Raw genomic sequence first — 26,466 nt, forward strand, 5'->3', positions numbered from 1 at the left:
GCGTCTGCCCAGGTCGCCTCCGCGGGGCGAGCAGACGGCGGCAAGCGCGCCAGCCTCGCCGCCGCCTCTGCCGCCAGCAGAGCGCTCTGGGCGGCTCGCTCGCGGGAAGCGGGCCGAACTCCCGGCGGGCAGGCAGGCCCTCCTCCCGGGGCGAAAGCCGCAGCTGACGCAGGCGGCTCGGAAGGCGGAAGCTGCCCCGCTCCGACCGCTCCGCCAGCGCCGCGGCGCCTACACCTGGGGCCCCGACGCGCGGGCAAAGGCTCCCGGTCCCGGGCGCCCGAGGGGGCGGTCCCCGCTGGGGGCCTCCAGGCGTCCCTAAGCAACCATCCCTTCCAAGTACCTCCCCGCACTCTCCCTTCCCTCCTGGCCCGAAGCTCCCGGGGACAGGGGTTGCTGTGGGGCCCTGGTATTTCTTTGCCGCCCTAAGCATCCCCGAGCCCCCAACCCCTTCCAAGTTCCTCCCCGCACTACCCCTTCCCCAGCAACGTGAAGGGGAGGGGCGTGTCCTGGGTGAGCACGCCCTCTCATGAATATTAATAAGCGCGCATGCGCCCTGCCCGGTGTGCTGGGTAGAGGTGGCCAGCCCGGGCCGCGGCTGCCAGACGGGCTCTCCGGGTCCCTCTCCGAGAGCCGGGCGGGCACGCGTCATTGTGTTACCTGCGGCCGGCCCGCGAGCTAGGCTGGGTTTTTTTTTTTCTCCCCTCCCTCCCCCTTTTTCCATGCAGCTGACCTGAAAGGGAATAAAAGGCTGCGCATAATCATAATAATAAAAGAAGGGGAGCGCGAGAGAAGGAAAGAAAGCCGGGAGGTGGAAGAGGAGGGGGAGCGTCTCAAAGAAGCGATCAGAATAATAAAAGGAGGCCGGGCTCTTTGCCTTCTGGAACGGGCCGCTCTTGAAAGGGCTTTTGAAAAGTGGTGTTGTTTTCCAGTCGTGCATGCTCCAATCGGCGGAGTATATTAGAGCCGGGACGCGGCGGCCGCAGGGGCAGCGGCGACTGCAGCACCGGCGGCAGCACCAGCGCGAACAGCAGCGGCGGCGTCCCGAGTGCCCGCGGCGCGCGGCGCAGCGATGCGGTCCCCACGGACGCGCGGCCGGCCCGGGCGCCCCCTAAGCCTCCTGCTCGCCCTGCTCTGTGCCCTGAGAGCCAAGGTAGGAGCCCCTCTCCGGGCCTCGCTCCCAGCCATCCTTTCCCTCCCCTCGCGGCGCCCTGGGCGGTTGAGCCCCGCGAGCAGGCTCGGCAGCCCTCGAGCGCCCGACTCCTCGCCCCTGCGCCGGAGAGGCTGCACCTGGGCTGAGCGCGCCTACTCCCGGGAGCCCCGGCCTCCTGAGGGTGACCCCTCCAGGCCGGGCAGGGGCGCGTTCGCTCCGCTCCTGCCCCCCGGGCAGTCGTCGTCGTCGGATTTCTTCCGCACTCGTGCATTTTTTTTTGCCCCGGAATCATGTTGAGTCCTTTTGCAAAATTATTTTCACTCGGCGCGGAGGGCTCGTCGGGGCGGGGAGTGGAAGGGGGTCGCCACCTCTATACTCGAAGAAAACAGCTTTCTCCGGCGCTGACCTTCTTCCTTCTCTCGCCGGCAGGTGTGTGGGGCCTCGGGTCAGTTCGAGTTGGAGATCCTGTCCATGCAGAACGTGAACGGGGAGCTGCAGAACGGGAACTGCTGCGGCGGCGCCCGGAACCCTGGAGACCGCAAGTGCACCCGCGACGAGTGTGACACATACTTCAAAGTGTGCCTCAAGGAGTATCAGTCCCGCGTCACGGCCGGGGGACCCTGCAGCTTCGGCTCAGGGTCCACGCCTGTCATCGGGGGCAACACCTTCAACCTGAAGGCCAGCCGCGGCAACGACCGCAACCGCATCGTGCTGCCTTTCAGTTTCGCCTGGCCGGTGAGTGACGACTCGGGAAGGAGGCCAGGCGGAGACTCACACCCGCGCCTGGCCGAGCTTTGCTATCCCCTGCTAGAGGGATTTAAAGGGCTTTGGCTTGAAACTCGGCGCTAACGGGGGAAATCTCTAGGGGTGGCGGTTGGGGGAGCCGGGACACTATAGTTAGATCTCGACTGGGGTAGTCGAGATGGGTCCCATTCCTGCTGCTGTTTGCTTAGTGCACAAAAGTGGGGATCCCAGAGGGGTTATGGGACCAGGCTCCTAGGAAGGCCGGTGTAAATTTGCAACTTGAAGTTCCCCGAGTAACCCTCCCGGCCCCAAGCCAAGAGGTCGTTGTAGCTGATCTCTTTTCTTAACTAATTAAACCTGGTGCGCCGTGGAAGGCGACTCGGCGCAGTTCTGGCCTGCGAACGCCGTCCAAATTGGCAACCTCCCCTTTCCCGTGAACGGCCGGGAGGGCGGGTGTGTCCTTCCTGGAGGGTGTGGGGGAGTCCGTTTCCCGCTGCTCCCCGGGAGATTTTAGTGTGTGCGGGGGCGCTCTCCGGGCTCGGCTCAGGGGCCGGGGGTGGCTGCCGCAGGAGGAGGTTCTTGGGGCCCTCACAGGAGCTGTAGACCCGGGAACCCCCGCCCGCTGCCGGCCCCTTCCTGCCCCCGCCCCCGAGTGGTGTAGCTCTTGTGGCCTCACTTCCAGCGGTTCCCGGGCTCTGGAACAGCTGTGTTTGCAGACTTCCCCGGGAAGGGCGGGTGCACGGCCCCCGCAAGCCTTCGGGGGCCGTGCCAAGGCCTGGAAGGGGTGGACTTCTGGAGGTAGTGCCTGCGGGTGCAAGTGATAGACCCTCATCCTCCGCCCCATTCCGCCCCCAAAGCAGCTCGAGGCCCCGGGCCCAGCTGGCAGATCCTGCAAGGAGGCCCTTGCAACATCCCAAAATGGGTGGAAGGAAGATGGGTGCGATTGCAGAAGGGGAGGAAAGGGAAATGTTGGGGGTGTGCCCTCTGCCTGGCTCCTGCTGTCCAGGAGGCATGACTCATTGCCAAGACTGGGGTTTGGCCTAGCCTGTGCTGGGAGGGTGGGTGGTGAGAGGGGGAGCTTGGTGCCCCAGAGGATTGCTTACCACCACGTGCTCTAATGGGGTGCACTCTGCTGCCTCCTGTCCGCCAGCTTTGGCTGTGATTCTGGGAGGAGAGGAGAGAGGGGAGAGTATCAGGCTGTGTGTCTGTGTATGAAGCTTGGGGTGGCTCTTAAAATCCACGTTTACAGGAGCTGGCATTATAAGGTGCCCTCCGCTGTGGGTGAGATAAGACACTTATCAAAAACTGCCATGAAAAGGGGTTTATAAAAAAAAAAATTAAAACCAACACTACCGTATGTGAAGCTCTCTTGAGGTCCAAGGACTGCTTCTGTTGTGGGATTTCATTTTTACCAAGAGTATTTATCTTGTTTGTTAATCCCCTATTAGGGAGAACTTTAAGCTAAAGAGCCTGGCTACCTTTAAATCTGGCTGGGCCCAAGCTGACTGTGAATACTCAGTGCCCTTGAACGTGTGTTTGGAGTTTAGGGGGAAGGGGCCTGCAGGTGGTTCCACCCTCCTGCCGGAGGATCTGTCTGGAGCCCCTCGCTTTTCACAAGACCATAAAAGGAATCTTATTAGTGATGTGGAAAAGCAGCAGCCTGGCTGAGGCTCATTTTGGAGAGTAGGGTCAGAGGGATGGCTAGCATGAAAACAAGGAGGCTTGCTCTCTAGGCTGGCCAAGGAAAAGTGACCTAGAAGGTGCGTCTGTCCCCTTTTGACACTTGGTCAGCGAGTGCTCAATGGAAAAGGAGTGGAAATAGTGTGGGAGGGCAGGAGAAGCGATTGATTTGCATTTGCTGGTGCTCTTCTGTGGTTTCAGGCCCCACGGGTCACCAACCATGAAATAGACTCTCCGCTTTTCTCGAATGGGGGAAGACCAATGGGGCAACACTGAGAATGTGGTTCTTTTGAAGTTGGGACAAACACATGTATCACAAGTCTCCACCCTCATGCCCCAAAAAGGCCTGTGAAACATAAGCTTTACTTCTCAAGAGAAATTGGAGTTTAGGTGTGTTTGTTTTTTGTATGTGGTTGGAGAAACGGCACAGTCCATAACTTTCAAGAATGATTCCAGGCTGAGTATAAACGTAACTGAAACACTTAAGTAGCTGAGCAAGTATTTAAGTAGAGAGCACAGCTTCATTTAGTTTGGCAATTAACTCTGTCTTTTAAAACTGATTTCTTTGAATAGGAAATAAATGAACTCAGTACAGAATTCAAGAGATAACAAGAAAAGGATATATGGTTAAAAACAAAGCAAAACTCCAAACCACTTTCGGCTCCCACCCCCTAGCAGACACAATTACCATTTGCATGAGTCCTCCCAAATTTGCTGACGCCGGGTGTCAGCAAAGGGTGCAGGGGTAGGTCAGTGTAGAAGGTCATGTAATTCATGCCCTTTGTTTGGAATTATGACCCCTATCCAAGCAACTGTTCATGTTCTCGAGAGGACGAGGAGGAAACGATTTGGTCAGATATGAAATACAGTCCACGTTCTGATGTGCATGTGAAAGGCTTTGTAGAGGCGGCCCTTCCTGCCATATATCATATCTGAGTATGTGCCACTTGGTGTCCACTGCCCCAGCTCTGGTCTTGGGGTAGCTTTTCACCACTGGCTTCTAATTCTCATACTGTTGCTGCTCCAAGGGGCTTAACTTGCAGCAACTATCTGGATTAATGATTCTCAAGTTGGGGGACCAAGTAATAAGAACATTATTGTGGGACGTAATTGGGCTTAACAGGAAATAATTTAGGAATGACCACTTATAAATCACTGAAACAGTTAATTTGTACCTCCCAAAATTCGTGCTAAATCCCAGTAGTGCCTGCTTATTAAAAATGCATTAGTGTAATTACCACTACTCATCCCCAAAACCTTTTTGGGAACTTCAGAACCCCATTTAGCTGTGTTGCTACATTGGCCCCAGAGTGAAATGAATCCAGAGAAATGTTAGGGGAAGCAATTGGGGTATCTGGCTTATTAGCATCACATTTAAATTCCATTGATCCTATTAAAAGACTTGCTGAGATCAACTTAATTGTTTTTTAGGAAAATCCAATGAAACATTCTTCTGTGTGAGGGATGCCAGCTTTGGCCCCCTTCATACTTCAGGCCTGAATGACAAGTTGCCACGATGCTAATCACAGAATGTAATTGACAGGCCCTTACTTTTATGCCTTTTGCTGTCTTTCCCAGTCGCTGAGCTTCTCTAGATATGGTGTGGGCACATGGAGGGCGCAAGGATGGGGTTCTGATTTGACCAGCCTCCCTTCTGCAGCCAGGATTTGCATCCTGCCCATGTGGTCAGCATGTATACAAAGAAAGAGCACGTGTGTATGTATGTGCTCAGAGCAAGGGACTTTCTGCATGTGGAGAAATGCCTTTTGCCCTAAGAAGTCTACCTCAAACCAAAGGGATGAAGTGATGTGTCTGTGTTGCAACACTGGGCTTGGGGAAAAGTGAAATTGTGCTTGCTTGGAAAGAGCTGTGCTAAGAATCTGCAGAATAGCTGCTCCAAAAATGGAATCTTTATTCCAGGTACTTGGTTTCTAATATTTCTTTTTTCTCTTGCAGGTGTAACCTTCTGTGTTTTCTTCCTCCTTGTTGTCTTGTTTCTTAGCAACTTATTCAAACCTCCTGTACTTACATGAATTTGCAACCCACCGGTTCCACACCCATCATTCTATAGGGACTTAAGATGTTTTTAGAAAACAGTGCAACTTTTGGCGTGGAGGCTTTTGGGGGACTTGAGTGGGTAAAAAGGAGAGTCAGCAGCAACTTACAGGCATGCAAGCTCCCAGAAAATCAGCAATCTAAATGCTGCTCAAAATCTTCACACCAAATAGTGGTGCCTTTGGGGACCTTTTAGATAGAAGGCATGTGGGAAGTTTAGCATGGAAAAAAAATTTACTTAAAAAAAAAAAAAAAACAGTGTCAAGGCAACAAGGAGCCTTCAGAGTTCCTGATCTGAAAACAGGAATGTGAACAGAGGCCTTGGCTGGATTCATATCATCCACTGGTCCTATTGTAGATGGGCCAGAAGTTGGTCCCAATGTCCGGCTTTCAAGGTTAGTGACAATGTAAGAATGCATGATCTCTGGATGTGCATACAATTAGCACTGTAATCCACAAATGCAAATATTCCTGCAAATTCTTCCATGGCAAACTTCTGGAGGCATGTTGCTCTTCCACCTACCCCCATCCTTCAAGCTTAGGATCTGGGATGCTGAGAGAAGTGACTCTTGGCTTCAGCTTTTAAATACATACATACATACATACATATATATATATATTTATATATATATGTATCTATGTATGTATTTATATATATATATCTATATATATGTATTTTTATATATATACAAAAAAACTTAGTCTTTTCTTCCAACTGATGGAAGATACATTGGGATGAATAGAAAGTGGTGATTCTAGAATTGTGGTGGAAATGGAGGAGGGTCCTGGGTTCAGAAAAATCCCAACTTTACTTTGGTGCATGGCACCAGCTGGCTGTGTTGTGACTTCTATGCTGATTTCTGATTACCACGTGGACCACAGCAGCCCCATGGCTGCTGGTTTTTTTTTTTATGGTGCCAGTGACATCTATCATTGGTGCAGTGCGTGTGCTGGGAAGAAATTCCGCAAGGTGGCTCCCAGTAGTTAAAGGAGTACGTAAATAGTCAAACATGCAGAGTCCTCTACCAGCTCAACCCAGTTTTTATGCACTTTTGGTAAATAAATAGAAAGGCTTCTTGTTCAGGCTTGCTCTGTGTGAACCAGACCGTTGTGCTTGGCTGGCTTCTCGGTATTCTATCTATTAACCTCGCCACCCTTTTGTAACTGGTGCATTTAATTATCAGTGGGATGCTTTTCAAACAGGTAAGGGTAATGATGGGAAAGGGGGTGGGGATGTCTCATTGAGAGTCTCAAATCTGGATATGAGCTTTGGGGCCCCTTGGTGAGCCTTTGAGGTGGGCTTTGATGAGAAAATCACCCTTTGTAACCAGATCGGACTCTATTGACATGTCAAGCCCTACAGACTTGATTGCTTTCTGTGTCTGAAGTCTTAGCCTAGATGCTATAGGATAGTCGTCCTTTCTTATCTCACCTTCCCGAAACCCACTGGCATGGTGTGCATGAGTACGTGTGAGTGTGCCCACACATGGACTCCCTGCAACCTTTTCTGCTTAATATGTTTTGTGATTGGAATATTTTATACTCTGGCCACCCAGACACAGGCAGGACAATAGAGTTGGCCGAATTGACTGAAATGAGGATTATGGAGAATAATGGGGCCTCTCCAAAAATAATGCTAATACAGGACAAGCGACAGGAAGCAACAGTTGAGTCAGCAGAGCGCAGGGCCCCTGACGAACCCCGGGAGCCAACTGACTATGCACAATGGCCGCGTTGGCACGTCGGGCATTCCCAGGATGTGCGTGCCGCCGGCGGGCCTGCCTGTCGCTGCAGCCTGGGGTTTTGGACGCCGCACGCGTGCCGTTTGGATGGCGGTTTATTTGTGTCCGTCAGCTTGGCAGGAGGGGAGGCAGCCGCTTCTCAGGGCTTGGTTTGGCTGTCACTGTTGCCAGGAAAAGGAAGCTCCCGGCTGCCAACACAATTACCTTTGTTTCTTACATCCCCCCTTCTTAATGTGGCAATTAAGTGCTTACCGCTCTGCCCAGTGCCAAGGTAACCGCCATGGAGTGGGACAGGGCAGAGAACACAACCTTGGCACAGCAGCCTAAGTGTGGAGGGCGGGAGGAGGTGCAGGGGCCCCAGCCTTGGCGGAGGGGGAGCCTGGTGGCCCTTGGATGCCCTGGGGCTTTGATGCCAGGACTCTCCTCTAGGTAGAAGTCCACGGAAATCTTCCAAAAAGCAGTTCTGAAGGCTGACCATTCCTCTTTGATGCCATACCAGCATGGGAACCAGCTGCCAGTTTGCCAGATTTCCTTGGGCTTGGAGCTGGGAAGGGGCTGAGGTGACTCAGTTGCAAATCCAGACTGAAGATCTGTTTGCTACCCCTCCCTCCTGTGTGGCCCCCACAGTATTGTTCTGGAAAACATAAGGAAAAAAGATGAAAGCCAGGTGACTCTTCAGCAGAATCTTAGTTCTGTAGTCTGAAACCAAGAAAAACCCAGGTATTTGCTTTTTTTGTTGCTGTTTTGCTGTATAAACAAGTTTGAACACTTGCCTTTCCAAGCCCTCCTGGGATGGAGGACTTAGACTCTAGTGGGGGGTCAGAGTTGCAGTGGCTGCTTGTATGTGACTTTGGCATTGTGGATTTGCTGCTCTGTGGCCTGGTCCCTGCTTTGACCGCATGAGGTGTGTGTGCGTGGTCTGGGATCTCATTTCCTGGGTTTATGTTCAGGGATGTACAGAAGTCAAGTGTGGGCCTGGGAAAAAGTAAAGTTCTCTAGCAACTAATAATCATTGTTAAATTATCTTGATTGCTGATCGATCTATAGTGTGGGGATGGAGTGGGAGGTTGAGTGCCTCCTAATAGGAGCCTTGGAGGGAATCCTTTTTCTCTGTAGGGCTGGGTAGGAGGAATCCTCCTGCCCCAGGAGACCCTAATCCCTTCCCTGAAACAGGCAGGAAAAAAAGTCCAGCCTTTGTTGCCGTCACTGTAGCTCCCTGCCTTCACCCTGTCTCTGCCTCTGAGAAAGAAGGCAGTTCATGGAAAATCACAGAGCCAGGCACGTAGCGCCGTGTGCAATTCTTTTCTCTCCAGGTGGGGTGACGTTGGTCAGCAACTTCTGAGGTTTTCCCAGTTCTGGCGAGGATGAGCCTGGTAGACCGCTTGGTCTTCCAAGTTCTTGTGCAAGACCTAAGGATGCCTTCCTCCTTGAGTATTAAACCGAGTTAGTACTGCCATGCCAGCTCAGTCCTGGCACCTTCCCTTGCAGTGGGGTTTGTGGGTACTATGTGTTTAGCGCTTGTGCAAGTCTGTCAAAACTCCTGGTGTCAATGCATTTAATCAGAGGATTAATTACAACAATATTGTTGAAGTGGAGGACGTGGGCCCCAACGTGACCAGCAAATGAAGGGCTTAATTATACAGAATCAGCCACACATCTGGCCTCATTCTGACTGTGCTGTTACCCACAGCAGAGAAATATAATTTCTTGCTGCTCTTAGGGAAGAGTCCTGTAATTTGCAGGAAGTCCTAAGAAACTTAAAGAGGCTGTAAATAAGGTATAACTTTCGCTAATAAAATAGTAATAACAACAATGAACTTGGACCTGTGGCCACTAACAGGAGAGGGCTGGGTATGTGCCCCGGCTTGCCCGGTTTTGCTTGCTTTTCTGAGCATTTTCCCACAGTTATCAGTGAACGAAATGGAATCCTACTCTGCTTTGAGTATGAAACATATTTCGGCTGAATTCCAAGGCAGGGTCTATCACAAGATATTTTTATATTCAGAGATGACCTGCTGTGTCACTGTGAGAGCACTAAGCTGGCCTGGAGTTATGAATGAAACTCCCTTTTACCCTTTTTCTCTTTTGCCTTTATCTCATAGGTGCTTTCTCTTCTCTTGGCAGCAGTGTGCTTCTGGTGGCACAGCACGGTATTATTTAATGTACACGCTTCTATTTCCGATGGCTTGGTTTCTGACACAGCAAAGTGGGGGATTCATAACCCAGTTCATGTTCCTTGTCTACCCCACCTGCCTTGAGTACATTTCTTCAGCGCCAAGATAGCAGAAGCTTCATTTAAACGCTGGTGTTTTGCGAGACTGACCTTACTGTAAATTGCAAAGGAAATTTTTAGAAAAGGAGGGAATTTGCTAATAGCTTAGGTTTGGTGGAGGGGTGGGGAGGTGGAATTCTGAGATAAGCTTGGTAGATAAAAGGTGCCTTCAGTTTAACAGCTGGCATCTTGCCAGTATCCAGGGAATTTGTTTAGTTAGTAGACTCTGATTATTCTTGGAATGTTAGATCTTATTAACAGATAAGTTCATCAATAAATATAACCCATGGGTGTGCGGTTGTTTCTCCCTTTGTACTTTCTTCCCTGGGATCTGCCCCCAACTCCACCGCCCAAGTGAGGTTGACTTCTTTGTCTTGCAGAGTCGCTTTGCATCTACCCCCTCCTGTTTCCTAGAGTTACCCGATACTTGTGGGAGCCAGGATGGTCTCACACAGACAGAGCTTTCAAAGGGGTTCTAAAAAGGAAAAGGGGGCCTCCCTAGAGACTGCCTCACCAGGGCCCAAAGTGTAACCTTAGCAATACCCCCTCGGTACAAATACCTGGTTAGGTTAACTTAGAATAAATTCTTTGTTTTTTTTTTTTTTTTTTTTTTTTTCCCCCCCCACTTGTGCACTAGGGTCAGGGTCTGGAAAGTTTTGGGAAACTATATGCTAAGTACTCTCATACCATATAGGGAGGTGGCATTTCCTGATCTCAACTTTGAGCTGCCTGCATGCATGTTGAGCCCAGTGGGCCCCTGCCAGGTGAAAGGGGTCATTTGTCAACCTGGGAAGAGTACTGACAAAGGAAGGGGAGTTGGTTTGGATTTAAACATCCAGGAACTCAGTGTACCAACCAATAGAATTTTTATTTTGGCATTATGGTTTTGTTTGGTGGGGTCTTCTGGGAGGAGGTCAAGAATGTACGAGATTTTGGAGAGTCGACCCTGTTTCTGAATTGCTAAATTGTTGTTTATCTGTCTTGCAGAGGTCCTATACGTTGCTTGTGGAGGCGTGGGATTCCAGTAATGACACCGTTCGTAAGTATCGCTTCTGTGGACTTTTCTCTAAACACATGTGGAAGTGTGGGGCTTGGCCAACCAGTTGGAGCTGGATCTGTCTCCTTAGGACTTAGGATTTCTGCCACCCCTTGCCTTCTGTTCTCCCCCGCACCCTAGGGTGAACCTGTCAGTGGAATCTATTCCTCAACTTTTCTAGAATTTTAGCTTGGAATATTAAGTGGCCAGAACAGACTCCCAGTGAACTCATTCCCTGATTATGAAACCTAGATTATCTTCAGGATAGAGATCTTAATGGTTTTACAACTTTAAAACCTTGTAGGCTGCTAAAGGATCAAAGTAGTGACTTTTTAAAAGTCCATTTAAACTTTAAGTGAGCGTTTAATCTCTCATCAGAAAGATAAAGCCATAAAGGTGGTGCTGGGTTCTAGAGACCGACCTTGAATTTCACTTGGTGGGCAGGCGAGCTTCTAGCCCGTCCAGGTTTCCCACACTGCGCCACAGACCTTTCATTGAAGCAGAATTACAGAGCTTCACAGCCATTACCTGCCTTGTCCCCTTCTGAAAGATGGCTCTGTTTTCAGTGCAGGTTGCTTTTCAGGACTGTGAGGGGTCGGTTTTGGTGGCTAAGCTGTGGAGGATGTGATGGAAATGACATAGTCTGGCTTACAAAGTAGTCTTGCTCTTTCATTGTAACTTGACAGCGTTTTTGCTCACGAGCCGAAACTTCAGTTCCCTTTTTGCCAGCAGAGTTTGGGTTGCTGTTGCTGGAAAACTTGATGTGCACTGAAATCTCTTGGTGTGTGCATGAGGAAGAGTGGATCCAGCTTCTTGTCTTGGCTCTCCGTTCTCTGAATGCCTTGTTCTTTTTGCTTTTCTATCTTACCAATTTTTTGTTTGTTTTCACTGTGAATAACATCTTTTCCTCTTTCCTTGCCTTGCTTTTTTGCTGACAGAGAATGGTGAATGCCCACCATGGGTGCAGTGAGGGCTCGGTGCCTGCTGCATAGGCAGCTTCCACCTGTGGCTGGCTTATTGGGCCACTTGGGGCTGCAGAATCATTGCTGAGCCCAGATGTGCCAGAGAGTCCCAGGCCATTTGGGTCACTCTTCTAGCTTGGGAATCTTAACTCCAACTCTTTGGGTGTCATCCTCCCTGAAGGGGAGCTTGTGAAAGTCCAAGGTCCAAGTCTTCCTCCCCAGAGGACTACCCCATAATGCCATGGGGAGTGCGTGTGGGGGTGGCAGGGAAGCTGTGTCAGCCTTGGCTATGGCTGATGCCAGTCAGGGTCACAGACACCTGTTTGTTCTCCCCTCCCTTCCCTACCACAAACGTTGAGGACTGTGAACATTATGTCACTGTGACCTGCTTACAATGGTAACTAAGCGTTAAGCAGAAGGGGTCGAGGAGGGGGGGAGGCATAGGCTCTTCTGTAATATTATGGTGTCGGCATGGTGTTCTTTCCCCTCCCTTTTAGCTATTAAAACAATCCACCCGGTAGAGTGAACAACTTGAGTTTGACACTGGCCTGTGATAAGAGCTGGGTCAGTATACTTGTTAGGGACATGTGAGAGACCTCCCTGCCATACTCCAGCATTCGTAGAACCTTTCCTGGGCCTACTGTTGCCTCGCTGGTCAGGGGGTTATGCCCCTGGGAACCCAGGGCTTGTCCAGAACTACCCACAGTTGTCTGCATTTCCAGCTAGCCCCATTTTGGGGTTCTGGGATGTTTCATCTCCTGCTGGGGGGTAACCATAATCCCTGGAAGAGGATAAGGAAGACTGGGGTAGGAATAAAGGTCTTTTAAACCTCTATTTTTGGAGAGAGAGGGGTTGATACAAAGTCATGGGTGCCCATTGCGGGTTATCAAAACTCACTTGGTGAACCCCGAAGAGGAGATGAGTTTGGTGGGAATGGTTTCTCCACTTGCCTATTTGACCTCTTCTATGATGCTTCCAAGGAATCTTGAATTCAGCACAGTCAAAACCAAACTCAGGATCTTCTCTTGACAAAAGCAGTCCCTTCCCTAGGGCCCCTTCTGGGTGTCTGGCACTGATATTTGAACGCTCATTGCCATAGGACAGAAATATGGAAGGCGCTCTGTGTACCCCCTCTCTGTTAGCATCCATACCTAGTCCACCTCCAAGTTCTGAAAAATCTCTCCAGCTCTTCACTTGAATCTGCCTGCCTTCTGCCACTGCCCTGGTCCAAGTCACCATCTGCTCATGACCGAACTTAGAGTAGCCCCTCCGTCTGGTCCACCTTTATCTGCTCTGACCCACCTCTAGTGCTTTCTCCCTTCTTCTGCCATCCTGGTCTTTTCAGAGCATAACCTTGGCTTGTCACCCTTATTATGAAAAACCAACCACTCGGTGGCCTTCTGTTGCTCTTGGAACAGATCTTCACGTGACCCACAAGGCTCTGTGCAGCCCAGCCTTGTCTCCCTGCCAGCCTTGTCTTACACACCATGTTGTCCATCATATCTATAGCCTGGCCATACCCTAGCAGTTGCTTTTCTATCCTCAACTACATCGCGTGCTCTCCTGCCTCAGGACCTTTGCACATGCTGTTTATGCTACCTGGAGTGTTTTGTTCCTTTCTTCACCCTGAGCCACTCCCTCTGGACTGCACTCCACAGGGCAGAAGCTGAGGATGTTCAGAAGCCCAAATGGAGTTGGCTGCCCTGTGGGACCCAAGCGAGTTGTAAAAATTCTGGCTTCAGATGTAAATCAAAGGCAGAGCCCTGAGTTTTAGGGCAGAGAATTCCTTCTATCAGCTCTGCAGTGAGCCCTCACAGGCAGACTCGGGCCCAAATATAGCCTAGGTTCTGTTTATGTATTCGAAAGTATTTAAGGCTGGTCCTTCTGTCATCGGTCCTTCAAAGTCTTTTATTACATTTTGGGATTGTGGTATATAGAGTTCCAAATTTCTTTCTCCCCCAGAGCAAATGGTTTCAGTTTACTGTAATGCACAGTAGACATGTAAGCATACATAGGCACACTTCAGACCAGGTTTTCCCTGAGGCCCCCTTCTAGGTTTTCGGGTTGGTGTGGTCCCAGGTTATGCTGAGACTCGCCCTTCATCACCTCCTCTGTGGCCTGCAAGGTGGTCATAGATTCTTCGTGATTCATCTTCATGGCACTAGGGATTGCACTAGAGAGGCATGGTGACGTCCTTTTCCAATCACAAGGCTGGACTGCCAAGTGAACTGCCACAGATAACCTTTCCGGTGCCCCAAGCTGAAGGGAAGCGTGATCAGGAAGCAGGCAGCAGAGGTGTTCGAACCCAGACACACTTGACCGCCTCCCTGAGCAGGTGTGAAGTTAAGTATGCAGCTCCATTAGCTCCACTGAAGATTCTGAAGTGATCCTCTACACGGCACTTCCCGGAAATAAGTGGAAAGCTTACTGCGTGACTGAAAAGTACATATCAGTCTTGTACCCCTAGGATTGCCCTGAACTTTTGTCTGAACTGTTTGTTGTTGATACCAGCCTCAGAAGCTGGATGCCTTTGAGCTATGGCTAGTGTGTTTAACCGATCCCTTTTATGAAGATCTTGTAAGCGTGTGGTAATAGCCCACTATGCTTTTTAACTGAACCAGCAGAGCAAACATAGTTAATGGAGAGACATTTTTGTCATTCCTTGGCCTCTGTTTATTTGCAAAAATGAGGAAAGTGTTACCTGCAAGTGGTTCAGTGCTGCCGGGGTGTCAGGCCGCAGGTATGTGGGCTTGTTCAAGGCTTGTCTTGCCCACGCAGCAGTTTGAGAGCCCCAGAGGGTGAATACTGGGGCCCTGTTGGAAGTGGGATGTGTGGATGAAGCCACCCAGGAGTCCCTTCTCTCCCGGTCACCTACAGGGCTTGCATCAGTTTGTAAAGGAGCACGGGCCCGAGGCCTAGAAAAACAGCCATGTGGGTGGGTAAGAATCACAAAGACATTGCGAGTCTCTGTCTCTCGAAGATGGCCTTGGATTTGACAAGGTGATGGAGAGTTGGCGCTAACAGGTTTAAGAAAACAAACACAAAACCAGGCTGGGGTGCTGACTTAGTGCCTCGCTGCCTTTTCAGATCCCTCACTTGAACTCCTGGCACCTGATGTTTGAGCTATTTTTGTACCTGTCTCTTCTCAAACTAGATCATAAATGGCCTCAGGGCAGGGACTACTTACTCCTGAGAGCTGCTTGAGCTGGAGGTGTTTATTTTCCTCAGTAAGCTTTTTTTTCCGGGAGCATGACTTGGCTCAAAAAAAAAAAGAAAAAAAAAAGAAACCCTCCCCTCGATTTACCTGTGTCTAAACTTTGGTGAGTTATTCTTCCATCTGCCTTCTGGGCAGGGGAGAAAGGTGGAATATGCATCAAATTCAAGGTGTTGGTATTTAAGGGCTGGCTTTAAAGGTTGCCATGTTAACACTTTTTAACAAAAATGTAACTCAGTCCTCTCCTGGGCTTCCAGTTAAGAGTTTCGGAATGGACAAAAAGCTCTTCTGAGCAAGACACGAAACTCTAAAACCAGAAATGATTGCTGACCTTTGTCTGGAATAATGAAATTTCTTCAAGAGCAACATTTCCATAGGAAGCTACTTTCTCTCATATGTAAAGAGCATCTTGCAAGTCAGTATGGCAATGTAATAGAAAAGTTGGCAGAGGAGAGAGGCTGTTGCTGTTCACAGGAACAAATATAAATGGTTTTGTAACTACCAGAAAGGACTGTCACCATCACTTAATTAAATGCTAATTAAACGAGATACCTCTTTACCTATCAGGCATAGATGAGAAGGTTTGATAATGTACGACGTTGGCAGTGTTATTGGGAAGCACAGCTTCCTGGGTGGTGGGAGGACAGACTGGGTAGTTTGAGATTGCGGACAGATGCCGATTGGTTGTGCACATACTCTGATTCAGCACTTCCATTTCTAGAGTATCTGATTGTGGGAACCATACCCAGGCAGATACGTTCCAGGAATGCGCACTGTGGCTTTGTTTAATAGTAGGAAGCCCAAACGACTCACATGCCCACGTGTCAGGGACTAGGTAAATTATTTATTGGTGTTTCCAGACAATGAAATACTGTGTACCCATGAAAGAAGGTAAATAAGTGGTAACAGGTTGTCTCTAGGTAAGGGCATAACCTTTTCATTTCTTTGCCTTTTTGTACAACGGATATAATTTTGTAGCATGTGCGTATGTTTTTATTTTAAAAAGCCAAAACTGTCAGGGAAGAAGGCTCCAATGTGAATATTTAACACGATTCATCATTTTGTCTTTAGAACCTGACAGTATTATTGAAAAGGCTTCTCACTCGGGCATGATCAACCCCAGCCGGCAGTGGCAGACGCTGAAGCAGAACACGGGCGTTGCCCACTTTGAGTATCAGATCCGCGTGACCTGTGATGACTACTACTATGGCTTTGGTTGCAATAAGTTCTGCCGCCCCAGAGATGACTTCTTTGGACACTATGCCTGTGACCAGAATGGCAACAAAACTTGCATGGAAGGCTGGATGGGCCCCGAATGTAACAGAGGTATGTGTGCGTGTGCATGTGCACATATGCCTGTTGTTTTTAGTGTCCATTTATCCCCCCGCCAGCAGGCAGGTGGCAGGTGGCTATCTCAGGTGGGGTGGGATTTTGGCTATTATTCCGGGCCTGCAGCATGAAGATGCTGAGTGTAGAAGATGCTGTCGGTGCCCCATCCAGATCCCCTTTACTGACATCCCCATCCCCCAGGTGCTGTGTTGGCTGCCAACAGCTCACAGCTGCTCCTTCTCAGGAGACTCGTCCTTGGCCAAACCAGTGCATGCCCCATTCCTCCAGCTCACAGTCAGTGATTGACAGACATAGGGCTACAAAGGCCAGCTTCCTTTGCCTTAAAACAGTAGTACAATGCGCACTCTAGAGCTTACCCTGGGATTAGGCTGAAATCAGACTCCAGTTGAGACCATGTTCTTGCTCAGCTCCTTCCCCTACCCCTTTCTGCTTCTCTCAATTCCTTCTACCTATGTCCAGATCCCCTTCTCAGACTCTGCTTCTAAGGAACTTGACCCAAAATAGATGCCAGACAGGACTAGGTTAGCCCAGTTGATGTCTGAACAGGCAATCCTGTAGGAAATGATAGCCCCTGCATTCGGGGTAGCCTTGCAGCAAGTTTTCACTGGGCGTCTTTGGGGTCATGGCATTGAGGGGGAGAGGTATGTGGTTAGCTCAAGCTTTCCTACTGATGTAGGACTGAGCCCACTTTTAGCCTTTGTACTGTCTACTGTCCCAGTCCTTTTATAGAATTCAGTGATTCCAGTTCATAGCAACTTGATGGGTAATTCTGTTAACTGTATAATATCCCCTCATGCGCAACAATGTACTCTGCTTATTTTACATGATAATTAGGTAAATTCTTTTGATAAACTCAATTTCGAAGTGAGTTTTACAACCATGACAGAGGGATGGGGCATGGGGGAAGGAATTTGCAGATCTCCCGGGTAGTACTAATGCTTTCTTAAATAATTGGAGACAAGAGTTTAAAAAGGATGGCATTTCTGGAATTCAAATGAAAAGGGAAATTGATTAACATATTTTAGTGTGTTTGAAAAATTAAATGACCTAACACTTAGTGTGGGTTTTTTGTTTGGTGTTTTTTTTTTTTTAAGATAAAGTGCTCACTTTGTCACCCATGATGGCACACTCATGGCTCACTGGAGCCTTGAACTCCTGGGCTCAAGTGATCGTCCTGCCTCAGCCTCCCAAGTAGCTGGGACTATAGGCACATGCCACCACACCCAGCTTTCCCAGCTTTTTTATTTTGTGTAGACAGAGTCTTGCTGTGTTGTTGAGGCTGGTCTCAAACTCCTGGCTTCAGGCTATCCTTCTGCCTCAACCTCCCAAAGTGTTGGGATTATAGGCATGAGCCACTGAGCCTGGTCTTATAAACTGACATTTTTTAAAAAGTCACTTTTTTTTTTTTTTTAATGAAGTAGAGAATCGCTCTGCAAGGGTACTTTACAAAAATCTCACCAGATCTGGCCACCAGATTAGCCTGCCCAATGAATCCAGCCTGGTTGGCTCTGTTAGTCCCGTGGAATTTTGAAACCAGGCATTTGGTATGGATTTTTTTTTCTTTTTTTTTAAGCCTGAGGCTCATCTGAATGTGTCCTGGTGGGATGGGGAAGGATTATCTATACGTTTTTTTTCTTCTAATGAAAAGGGTGTGGGCAGAATGGAAGCTGACCAAGCCCTGCTCAAGGAGCCAGGGTAGCTATGGTTTAGAGAGGCTAGACGAAGGTCCCTGTTCCCTCATCAACTTGTCTGCATTTTGTCCCCAAACAATATCATGTTTTCAGGATCTGCTAACAAGGCCTTGAAGTTTAAAGCTGGTTTTGTTATTTGGGCCTCTCCCATCTTCCTCTCCTTTACAAGGGACTTGATATGAGATCTATTAAAATTGTGGAATTTGCAGACTTTAATGCAATGGGCCATTCTCATGACTGTGGCGATGCAAGGAACAGGCAGTGTGCTGACACGCTCTTCTCTGTTTTTTACAGCTATTTGCCGACAAGGCTGCAGTCCCAAGCATGGGTCTTGCAAACTCCCGGGTGACTGCAGGTAAATAAACTGGTCTTTTGTGAGATTTCTTTTAATTTTCCTTTACGTAAGAGAGGGACTGATTTTATTGTGACTGTGCCTCTTTTTCCTTGGAGAACAAGAAAGCTTTTTTTAAAAATTCAGATAGACACATCCGAAGCTTATTAAATTATACCAGCTGTCTGGTGGAATGCACACACCACTTCTCTCTTGGAATAAAAAGAAACTCTTTGGGCATAGCCAGTGACTTCATGTATTAACTGTTCTGGAAATTGATAACACATTTTTATAATCTTCCCTTACAGTGCTAATGGGCTAGATGGAGGGATGTGGGCTTGTGTCTTTGCATCTCTCTCCTCCTCTTCCAACAAGGTTTTCTTCTCCCAGCCCCCTCCCCCACTTTTCCCATCAATAGGCGAAAGTCCAGCATTCTTTAGAATGGGATTAGTCCAATCTCCTGGCCCCTTTGCAGGCGGGAGCTGGGTTGGTGCTGAGAGGTTAATGGCTGCCCCGGAATCTTGTCAGTTGAGCCTGATGAATGTAGACTTTTGCTGCAGTCCTTTGAAGTCTGTTCCTTTATGGTCCAGGAACAATGCAGAAGCCAAAGGGAGGCCTGCCCTGACCACTTCACGATGGCGGATTTTGGAACTTCTTGAAATTTATATTATGCCAATTCGGAAAAGGCTTATTTAGGGAAATATTGTTGGTGTCTGCGGTGTTTTTGGCAGTCCTATGCTTTACTCTTCCTCTTCCCAAATTTTATGGAGTAACACGAAATGGATCCTTTGAACCTGTCACTTTTGCCCCAAAAGCTACTCTGACATGAGTGAAGAGACTCTTATGAAACATAGTCTAAACCAGTATGTGCCAAACTAACGTTATTGGGGGCTCTTATTACAATGCAGGTCTTGATTCTATAGGTCTGGGCTGGGCCCAGGTTTCTGCATTTCTAACAAGCCCCCAAGCGATCCTGCTGATGGAACCATCAGCGATCACTGCCCCAAAACCTCAGTACTGAAAGTGTAACTTCCAGAATTAACAAGGGAGCTGTTAAAATGCAGGTTCGTGGGCTCCATCCCACATCTGTAGAATCCCAGTCCTTGGTTTGGCCTAGGAGTCTGCATTTGACAAGCTTGCCACATGACTTTGCTGCTTGGTAAATGTTGAGGCTGCTGCTTTGAAGAGAACTATCTGTGGCCTTTACCTTTGGGATTCCACCACTCTGTCTGCTCCCCTTCCACGCAAGGGGGAACAGGGAACCCTACATTAAGAACTGGTTGTCCTGAATTGTCTCTTCCTACATTTCAAAAAGATAGTTTATTTCCTGGAAGGCTGAGGGGCTTCTCCTGCTGTCTCCCATTGGTGGCGGTGAACTGTAGTGTTTAACAGCACTGCTGTCAAATGTGGAGCAGGAATCCACCTAGCTCAACTCTTCCTAATTAAGGGTATTCTGGAGAAAGTCCCAATGACAGTGCTATTAGTGATTCCAAGCCTGCTCCCTGCTCAGATGGGTATCAGCGGAGGCCGACTGTGATTTGTGCTGCTGTCATCAGAACACACATACAGCTATACAGGGGAGGGCCCTCCCAGCCAGAACAACAGGCTTTGTTTCCAGAATTTAGCCCTTTCTCTTTCGAAGTCCCACCTCCCTCTCCCTGCCCAGACACGCACTGATGGCCTTATTTACTTAAGGTGCGACTTTCCCACACATCATTTGCATAGTCTCCCAGCCCAGTTTTCTCTCCCTACCTTGAAAGAAAGTCAAAACAGAACCTTCACACTGAGGAAGTTCAGGTTGTGTCCTGCTGCCGAAATAGTTGAATGGCAAGTTACCTGCAAGTTGTCTTTTGGATTATGTATTACACAGGTTATTTTTTTTTTCACCCCCACATGATAATTTACTGGTTTTTGTTGTTCTCAAGTAGACTGAGTCCCTTTCCCTGGGTATACATGCTTGCTTATTGCAAGCCTGCCAATAATATCAAACTTAATTATGAATCATCATCTGAGGAAAGTCACTTCAATTTCTCATGAGAATCTTAATCATATATTATTAAACTGGGATAACTTGGTTGGTACCTCTTTTAGGGTCAGTATTTTTATTTGTTTTCTTTTGAAGTCATCCATGGCCTCTTGTGGTTGCTTTTTTATGCTTGGGGATTGAGGTCTCTTTAATTAGGTGAGGTTGGGTCCTCAGCTGCCTCTCCTTGCCTTTATGAGGCAACTTGAAGAGGCCTAGTGATCCTGAATTTGGAAGACAATAAGGGAAGACGGTGAGAATATTGCCATTTCGTAATCAGTTCCCTCTCACTATCTTTCAGGCTAAGAATATCAGCCTTGACAGAATGGCTACCCCCCTACCTCCCACTAACGTGGGTGTGCGCTTTTGAGAACTTCTTTAGATTGTAATTTTGTTCTTATCTTACTCCTCTAGTCACTTGTCACGTTGACATTCCACTTTACAGAAACCAGAATCCAGTGTCTAACTTTAAACCACACATTCTAGTGATTCTTTGCATGTGGGTGTGCACGGCTGGGTTTTAGAAGTTAGGAAGTGGTTAGTCAGTATTCTCAGGGGTTAAGTTGACTCTCAGCCGTGGGTGATTAGCTATTAGCTAGCTCCCTATAATTTTCCCATGACAAGGATTTGCTAGCCTGCCTCCCGCTCTTGGGAAACTGAAAGCCTTTCCTTCTGGGGAGTTGGAGGGGGAGGTTTGTTTTCCAGAGTTACAGCTGAGCAGCTTAGGGGGTTGGCGCTGATCGGGGCTTTTCCCGGGTCCCATTCTGGAAACGTGTTGCCCATCCCACCCGCACCCCACCCCCCGCACCCCACCCTCCGCCCTCCGCCCTCCCCCGGCAGGCTAGTTGATGTTTCTCCCTGCCTTCCCGCACCCTTGTTAAAACTTGGCTCTTGAGGAGGCAATTAAAGTTTCAGAGGGCTTGAAACTTGAAGGGAGAGTGGTTTGAGATGCTGCCCGCTCCCACCCCAGGTGAAAGTTGTTTTGTTTTTGTTTTTATTTGGGGATCAAAGGCACTATTTGGCCCCAAAAGAATACGATTAATCAAGGTGCTTATATAAAAGAACCTCAACTCCCCCAATACTAGATAAATTAAGCAGACTGCTTTCTTTTTTTTTCTTTTCTTGGCAAAGCAAGAAATCACTATAAATTAGCACGCAGTAATGGGACACAAATTATGGAGTTGGTTCCAAGTGTTGTCATTTCCTTCTCCTTCCCTATAGAAGTGGGTTTCGAGTGCCTACTCTGGCCTTGGCCAAGGGAGGAGGGTGCCCCTTTCTCTCGTTTTTTTTTTTTTTTTTTTTTTTATGAATAAAGCGTCATCGTGACGCGGTTTCCTGCTGCACTTGGTGGCTTGTTGCCTTTCTGTGAGCTGGGGTCGTGACTTTCTGTGCAGACAAAGAGCAGAGCGGCAAGTGCGGCGTCTGCAGAGACTTTGGCATAGCCCTCTTGTCACCAGAAGAGTCCTTTCTCTACAGTCTGTCGCAACTAGGTGCGCAGGTTGATTTATTCCACGCCTTCACCTTTGGCTCACTCGTGTGAGCCTGAGAAGAGAGTGGCTTTGTGAAGGGTATCCCCATGCTGGTCTCTTCCCAAACAGCCCTCCTTTTGTCAGGAGTCAGCTGGGAGGGGACCTCAGCCCAACTGTGAAAATGTTTGTTTCTACGGAGCCCCTGATGAGCCTTGGGAGTCTACCACCCTGTCCCCAGACACAAAACAGAAAAAGCCTGGACTTTGCAGTCTTCCGTTTGAATTGTGCAGGTCTCTCTTAATGCTCAAAAGGCTAACCTGCAGGTGTGCTGTGTGTCTCCAGGTGCCAGTACGGCTGGCAAGGCCTGTACTGTGATAAGTGCATCCCGCACCCGGGGTGCGTCCACGGCATCTGTAACGAGCCCTGGCAGTGCCTCTGTGAGACCAACTGGGGCGGCCAGCTCTGTGACAAAGGTATGGCCCCTAGGGATGAGACCCAGGGTGGGAGGCGGGCCTCAGGAGGAGTGTGGGATCTGGGGGTGGGATGGCAGTAATTTGGTTTTTAATTTTATTGGCAGGGGCTTTTATTCTGAATTCTCCTTGAATGCTGTGTGGGTTTTCTGGTTTTCTTTTTAAAAGACGATTGGGGCTAGAAACGTGGCAGGTTCGCCACCTTCACAGGCGTCTCTTAGTGACTCCAGGATCTTTTTGGCAGATCTCAATTACTGTGGGACCCGTCAGCCGTGTCTCAACGGGGGAACTTGTAGCAACACAGGCCCTGACAAATATCAGTGTTCCTGCCCTGAGGGGTATTCAGGACCCAACTGTGAAATTGGTAAGTGGTCCAAGCTGAATGAGAGTCCTTTGTCTAATTTTTCTGTACTCAGCCTTTAAAAAATATACTTAAGGACTTGTGTAAGGAAAAAAAAGTGCAAATAGCCTCCAAAGATAGGCCTTATCCCAGCCATTCTATAGGCCTTTGTAACTTTCAAGTCCCGAAGGTTTTTTGGATGATGTTGATTCATCTAGGAGGCAGCGGGAGATGAAATGACCCCAGCTCTACGATGTCTCGGAATGTGGTTAGAGACAGCTCAGTGAGAAAGATGACTTCCTTTCTTTCCTAGACACAGCAGGCTTCTATCACACGCTTGCTTTTGGTTTTTGAAATATGCTTGCACTAGTGGCTGTGGTGTGGGATTCGGTTGGAGGGGGGCGTGGGGAGGCAGCGGTGCACAGGCATCCCTCGCTGACTGCCATCCTGGTTTTTGCAGCTGAGCACGCCTGCCTCTCTGATCCCTGCCACAACAGAGGCAGCTGTAAGGAGACCTCCCTGGGCTTTGAGTGTGAGTGTTCCCCAGGCTGGACCGGCCCCACGTGCTCTACAAGTAAGTCCAATTTTCAGCCTGTGTCCATTCTAAGGATCCTTGTGCCAAGATACCACGCTGGGGAGAGGTACCTAGGCTTGTCCAGTGTGCACCTCTCAGCGGGAGAGGGGCGGGTGCAGGCATAAGTCTGGTAAGCAGTCTGGCGGCTTGTGTGTCTGAAAGTCTCCCAGCACCCCTATCCTGTCCCACTAAGGTAGTGCATGTATCTGTTCTTGGAAGGAACGTCCTCGTGGAATCGCTTGTTCCTTCGCATCTGCTTCCTTGAGCTGGCAACCTTCCAGTTGTGGTTATTCTCCTCGCAGCCATGGAGAGGCTGCCTTCAGGGGAGGTTGTCACTCACTACTGGATTTTGTCATAGGGCCAGGGGGCCCCAAAAGAAGAACGTGGCCTGCAGAGTTCCTTTGGCTGTGAGACAGGGCTGTATGTCAGAATCACCTGGGGTGCCTTACAGCGTAAATCTCTGGGTCCCCCAGATTCCCTCCAGAATCCGGGAGTCCATGGTCTCTGATAAACTTCTGAAATTCTGCAGTGCAGCCAGGCCTGACAACCGCTGTCATCAGCACCCCAGGTGTGGTTATGGATGTGGATTTCTGGGGTCAGCTTGCCTGTGCTGGTCCTGGGCCCCCACCCGTCACTTGCGGAACTCCAGCAGGCCACAGAAGCTCCCGGGGCCCTCTTTCAATGGCACAGTAGCAATTCCTGTCTCCGAGGGTTGTCATAAAGACACAAAAGTGAATACTTGATAAATTGTCAGGAGTTCTCTCTGGTCAGAGCAGAAGTGGAGAATGCAGCCTCTAGGTGTGCTATTTTGGGCAGACTCTAAGCAAATAAGAATAAGGTTTTCCACCTGTAAAGAACTGTTTTTCCTTATTCCTTAGCTACTTCTGAGCCATGATGAAACTTTTCTTTAAAAATAAAGATTAGGCAGATCGAGATGTCCTGTGTTCCTCCTGGGCGGATGCTCTGTCAGGATCCAGCTGTCTTTCTCCCCCACTGCTTAGGTTGGGGATTACATGAACTGGGGCAGTGGGGGATTTAAAGCTAAAATCAAGGCTTCGGCCTTATCGTCACTGTCCCACTTGCCCTGCTGTAGCTTTCCTTGTAGCAGGTGTCTGGCTCTTCAATGACAGCCCCTCATGTGAGAGGTGATGTTCAAGGATCTAATTGTCAGATGGATTGAATTAAATTGTCAACCCCCCTCCTTTTCTTGTTGACCAGACATTGATGACTGTTCTCCTAATAACTGTTCCCACGGGGGCACCTGCCAGGACCTGGTTAACGGATTTAAGTGTGTGTGCCCTCCACAGTGGACTGGCAAAACGTGCCAGTTAGGTAAGAAAATCCCTGCGACTGTAATTTTTATGTCAAGGTTGGCTTTGGCAAAGCCATTACAGAAGACGAGCGTGTGGCCAGCAGTGTGAGTTCACACTCCATCATGCTAAGAAGTGATTTATTATCAAGAGTCTAGCAGGCCTGGGAGAAATAACTTGAATGCAAATGGACTAGCTCTTTTAGGCCCTGTGGGAAAGTCGTGGGATTCCTTGAACCATGTCAATCGTCTGTCCGAGGAGTGTTCAGCTGGGTTCCAAACGGGGATGATCTCATGAGGAATGAGCTGTCTGCATTCTTTTTGCCACATTTCAATCCCAGCAACTAGGCTGCGCTGGGTTTTGCACAGAAATGCCTGGTGGCTTTCTGCTGTTCTGTTGGGGGCTGGTTCACTAGCAGCTGGAAAGTTATCAATTAGCGTTCTTATTGGATAATGGCTAGGGAGAGGGATCAGATGCTTAAAATAGAGGGAACCTCTAGTATCTTTTATTTAGCTAGCTTATTAAAAGGTCTCATGTCTCCGACAAACTCTGGCCTGTTCTTTTCTTTTTTACAAGGTGGGGGAGATGCGGGTTGAACTTCATTTCTCATGCTCATCCCCATCTCCTTTCAGATGCAAATGAATGTGAGGCCAAACCTTGTGTAAACGCCAAATCCTGTAAGAATCTCATTGCCAGCTACTACTGCGACTGTCTTCCCGGCTGGATGGGTCAGAATTGTGACATAAGTGAGTGACTTTGTTTCCATTTTGATTTTCATGGAACTTGGGTAGCCGACTTGCTGGTCTGTATTGAGGCTCCAGTCCTACGCCTCGAGCAGTAGAAGGAAAACCTTAGAGTGGGAATGTTTTTTTGAGAGGGAGTGGTCAGTGCAGCAGTGAAAACACACACTTTATCAGGCTCATTTAGCTGCTAAAGCCAGCCATATTCTGATAATGTGGCTGAAACAATGATGTGAAGTTTCACTCCCTCATTCTGGAAGAATTAGGGAGGGTCCCCACCCAGCGTAATAACCTTATCTCACGGGAAGCACACAGGAAATCTGATTTGAAACTTATCTATCCTGAGCTGAGAAGGCTTTTCAATTAAGCCCAATTTCACTGTAAATTACCTCTTTAAAATGATGACTTATTTATTTTTTAGATATTAATGACTGCCTTGGCCAGTGTCAGAATGACGCCTCCTGTCGGGTATGTAAATCTTTGCTTAAATCAAACTTTGACAATTGACAACAAATCTTTAGATTTGTGTGACACTGGGAGAGCTCTGTCCCTGTGAGATTTAAAAACTTGGGTGAAAAACGAGCCTCTCGGAAGTTTCACTAGGGCTTATGTTACCCCAGCCTCGTGGGAGTCATTTTGAAGGCATGCACGTAGAAATTCCTCTAACCATTTTCAGGGGTTTGGCATTTGGCTATTTCAGTGAACCAGCTAAACCGCAACAGTCATGCTAAACCGCTGAAGCCCTGTGTTTGTGGAATACATAGAAAAAAAAGCACGTGTCTCTCTCTCCCCTTCTCCTCTTCCAGGATTTGGTTAATGGTTATCGCTGTATCTGTCCACCTGGCTATGCAGGCGATCATTGTGAGAGAGACATCGATGAATGTGCCAGCAACCCCTGTTTGAATGGGGGTCACTGTCAGAATGAAATCAACAGATTCCAGTGTCTGTGTCCCACTGGTTTCTCTGGAAACCTCTGTCAGGTGAGTGGTGGCAAAACCTCAGATGGCCAAGTTTTTACAGCAGAGCCGCTGCCTCCTCCGCTTCCCCTTTACTCCTCCCTCAGCTCTTATGTCTGGAATTTCCTGACATCTATTAACATCCTATTGATGAGAGAGTCTCTGCTAGACAAATGCTGGTGGAAAGAGATATTGACGAATTATTTTCTTCTTAGTGTCTTCGTCTTTGTGTTCTATTTGGTTCCCTCCACCCCCTCTTGGGCTCCCTCTCCCACTCTGCTCCATTGTTTCAAATATGGACATTGGCAGTCCCTAGGGCATGGACATGTATCTTACAGGGTGACTTCTAATAGAAAC

General features: G+C 48.7%; 1 protein-coding gene across 1 annotated transcript in view; it reads left to right on the forward strand.

Moving 5' to 3' along the window:
- Positions 1 to 594: 594 nt before the first annotated feature.
- Positions 595 to 26,466, forward strand: part of JAG1 (jagged canonical Notch ligand 1) — a 36,360-nt gene continuing 10,488 nt past the window's right edge. Inside the window, exons 1-12 of the mRNA XM_008018170.3 lie at positions 595 to 1,150; positions 1,580 to 1,885; positions 10,631 to 10,682; positions 15,927 to 16,181; positions 18,191 to 18,251; positions 22,062 to 22,192; positions 22,434 to 22,553; positions 22,990 to 23,103; positions 24,322 to 24,435; positions 25,046 to 25,159; positions 25,575 to 25,621; positions 25,960 to 26,133. Coding sequence (XP_008016361.1) covers positions 1,070 to 1,150; positions 1,580 to 1,885; positions 10,631 to 10,682; positions 15,927 to 16,181; positions 18,191 to 18,251; positions 22,062 to 22,192; positions 22,434 to 22,553; positions 22,990 to 23,103; positions 24,322 to 24,435; positions 25,046 to 25,159; positions 25,575 to 25,621; positions 25,960 to 26,133 — 1,569 coding nt within the window. The 5' untranslated portion in view covers positions 595 to 1,069. The remainder of the gene's footprint in view (positions 1,151 to 1,579; positions 1,886 to 10,630; positions 10,683 to 15,926; positions 16,182 to 18,190; positions 18,252 to 22,061; positions 22,193 to 22,433; positions 22,554 to 22,989; positions 23,104 to 24,321; positions 24,436 to 25,045; positions 25,160 to 25,574; positions 25,622 to 25,959; positions 26,134 to 26,466) is intronic.

The sequence above is a fragment of the Chlorocebus sabaeus genome, chromosome 2 (genome assembly GCF_047675955.1).
Source record: "Chlorocebus sabaeus isolate Y175 chromosome 2, mChlSab1.0.hap1, whole genome shotgun sequence".
NCBI lineage: Eukaryota > Metazoa > Chordata > Mammalia > Primates > Cercopithecidae > Chlorocebus > Chlorocebus sabaeus.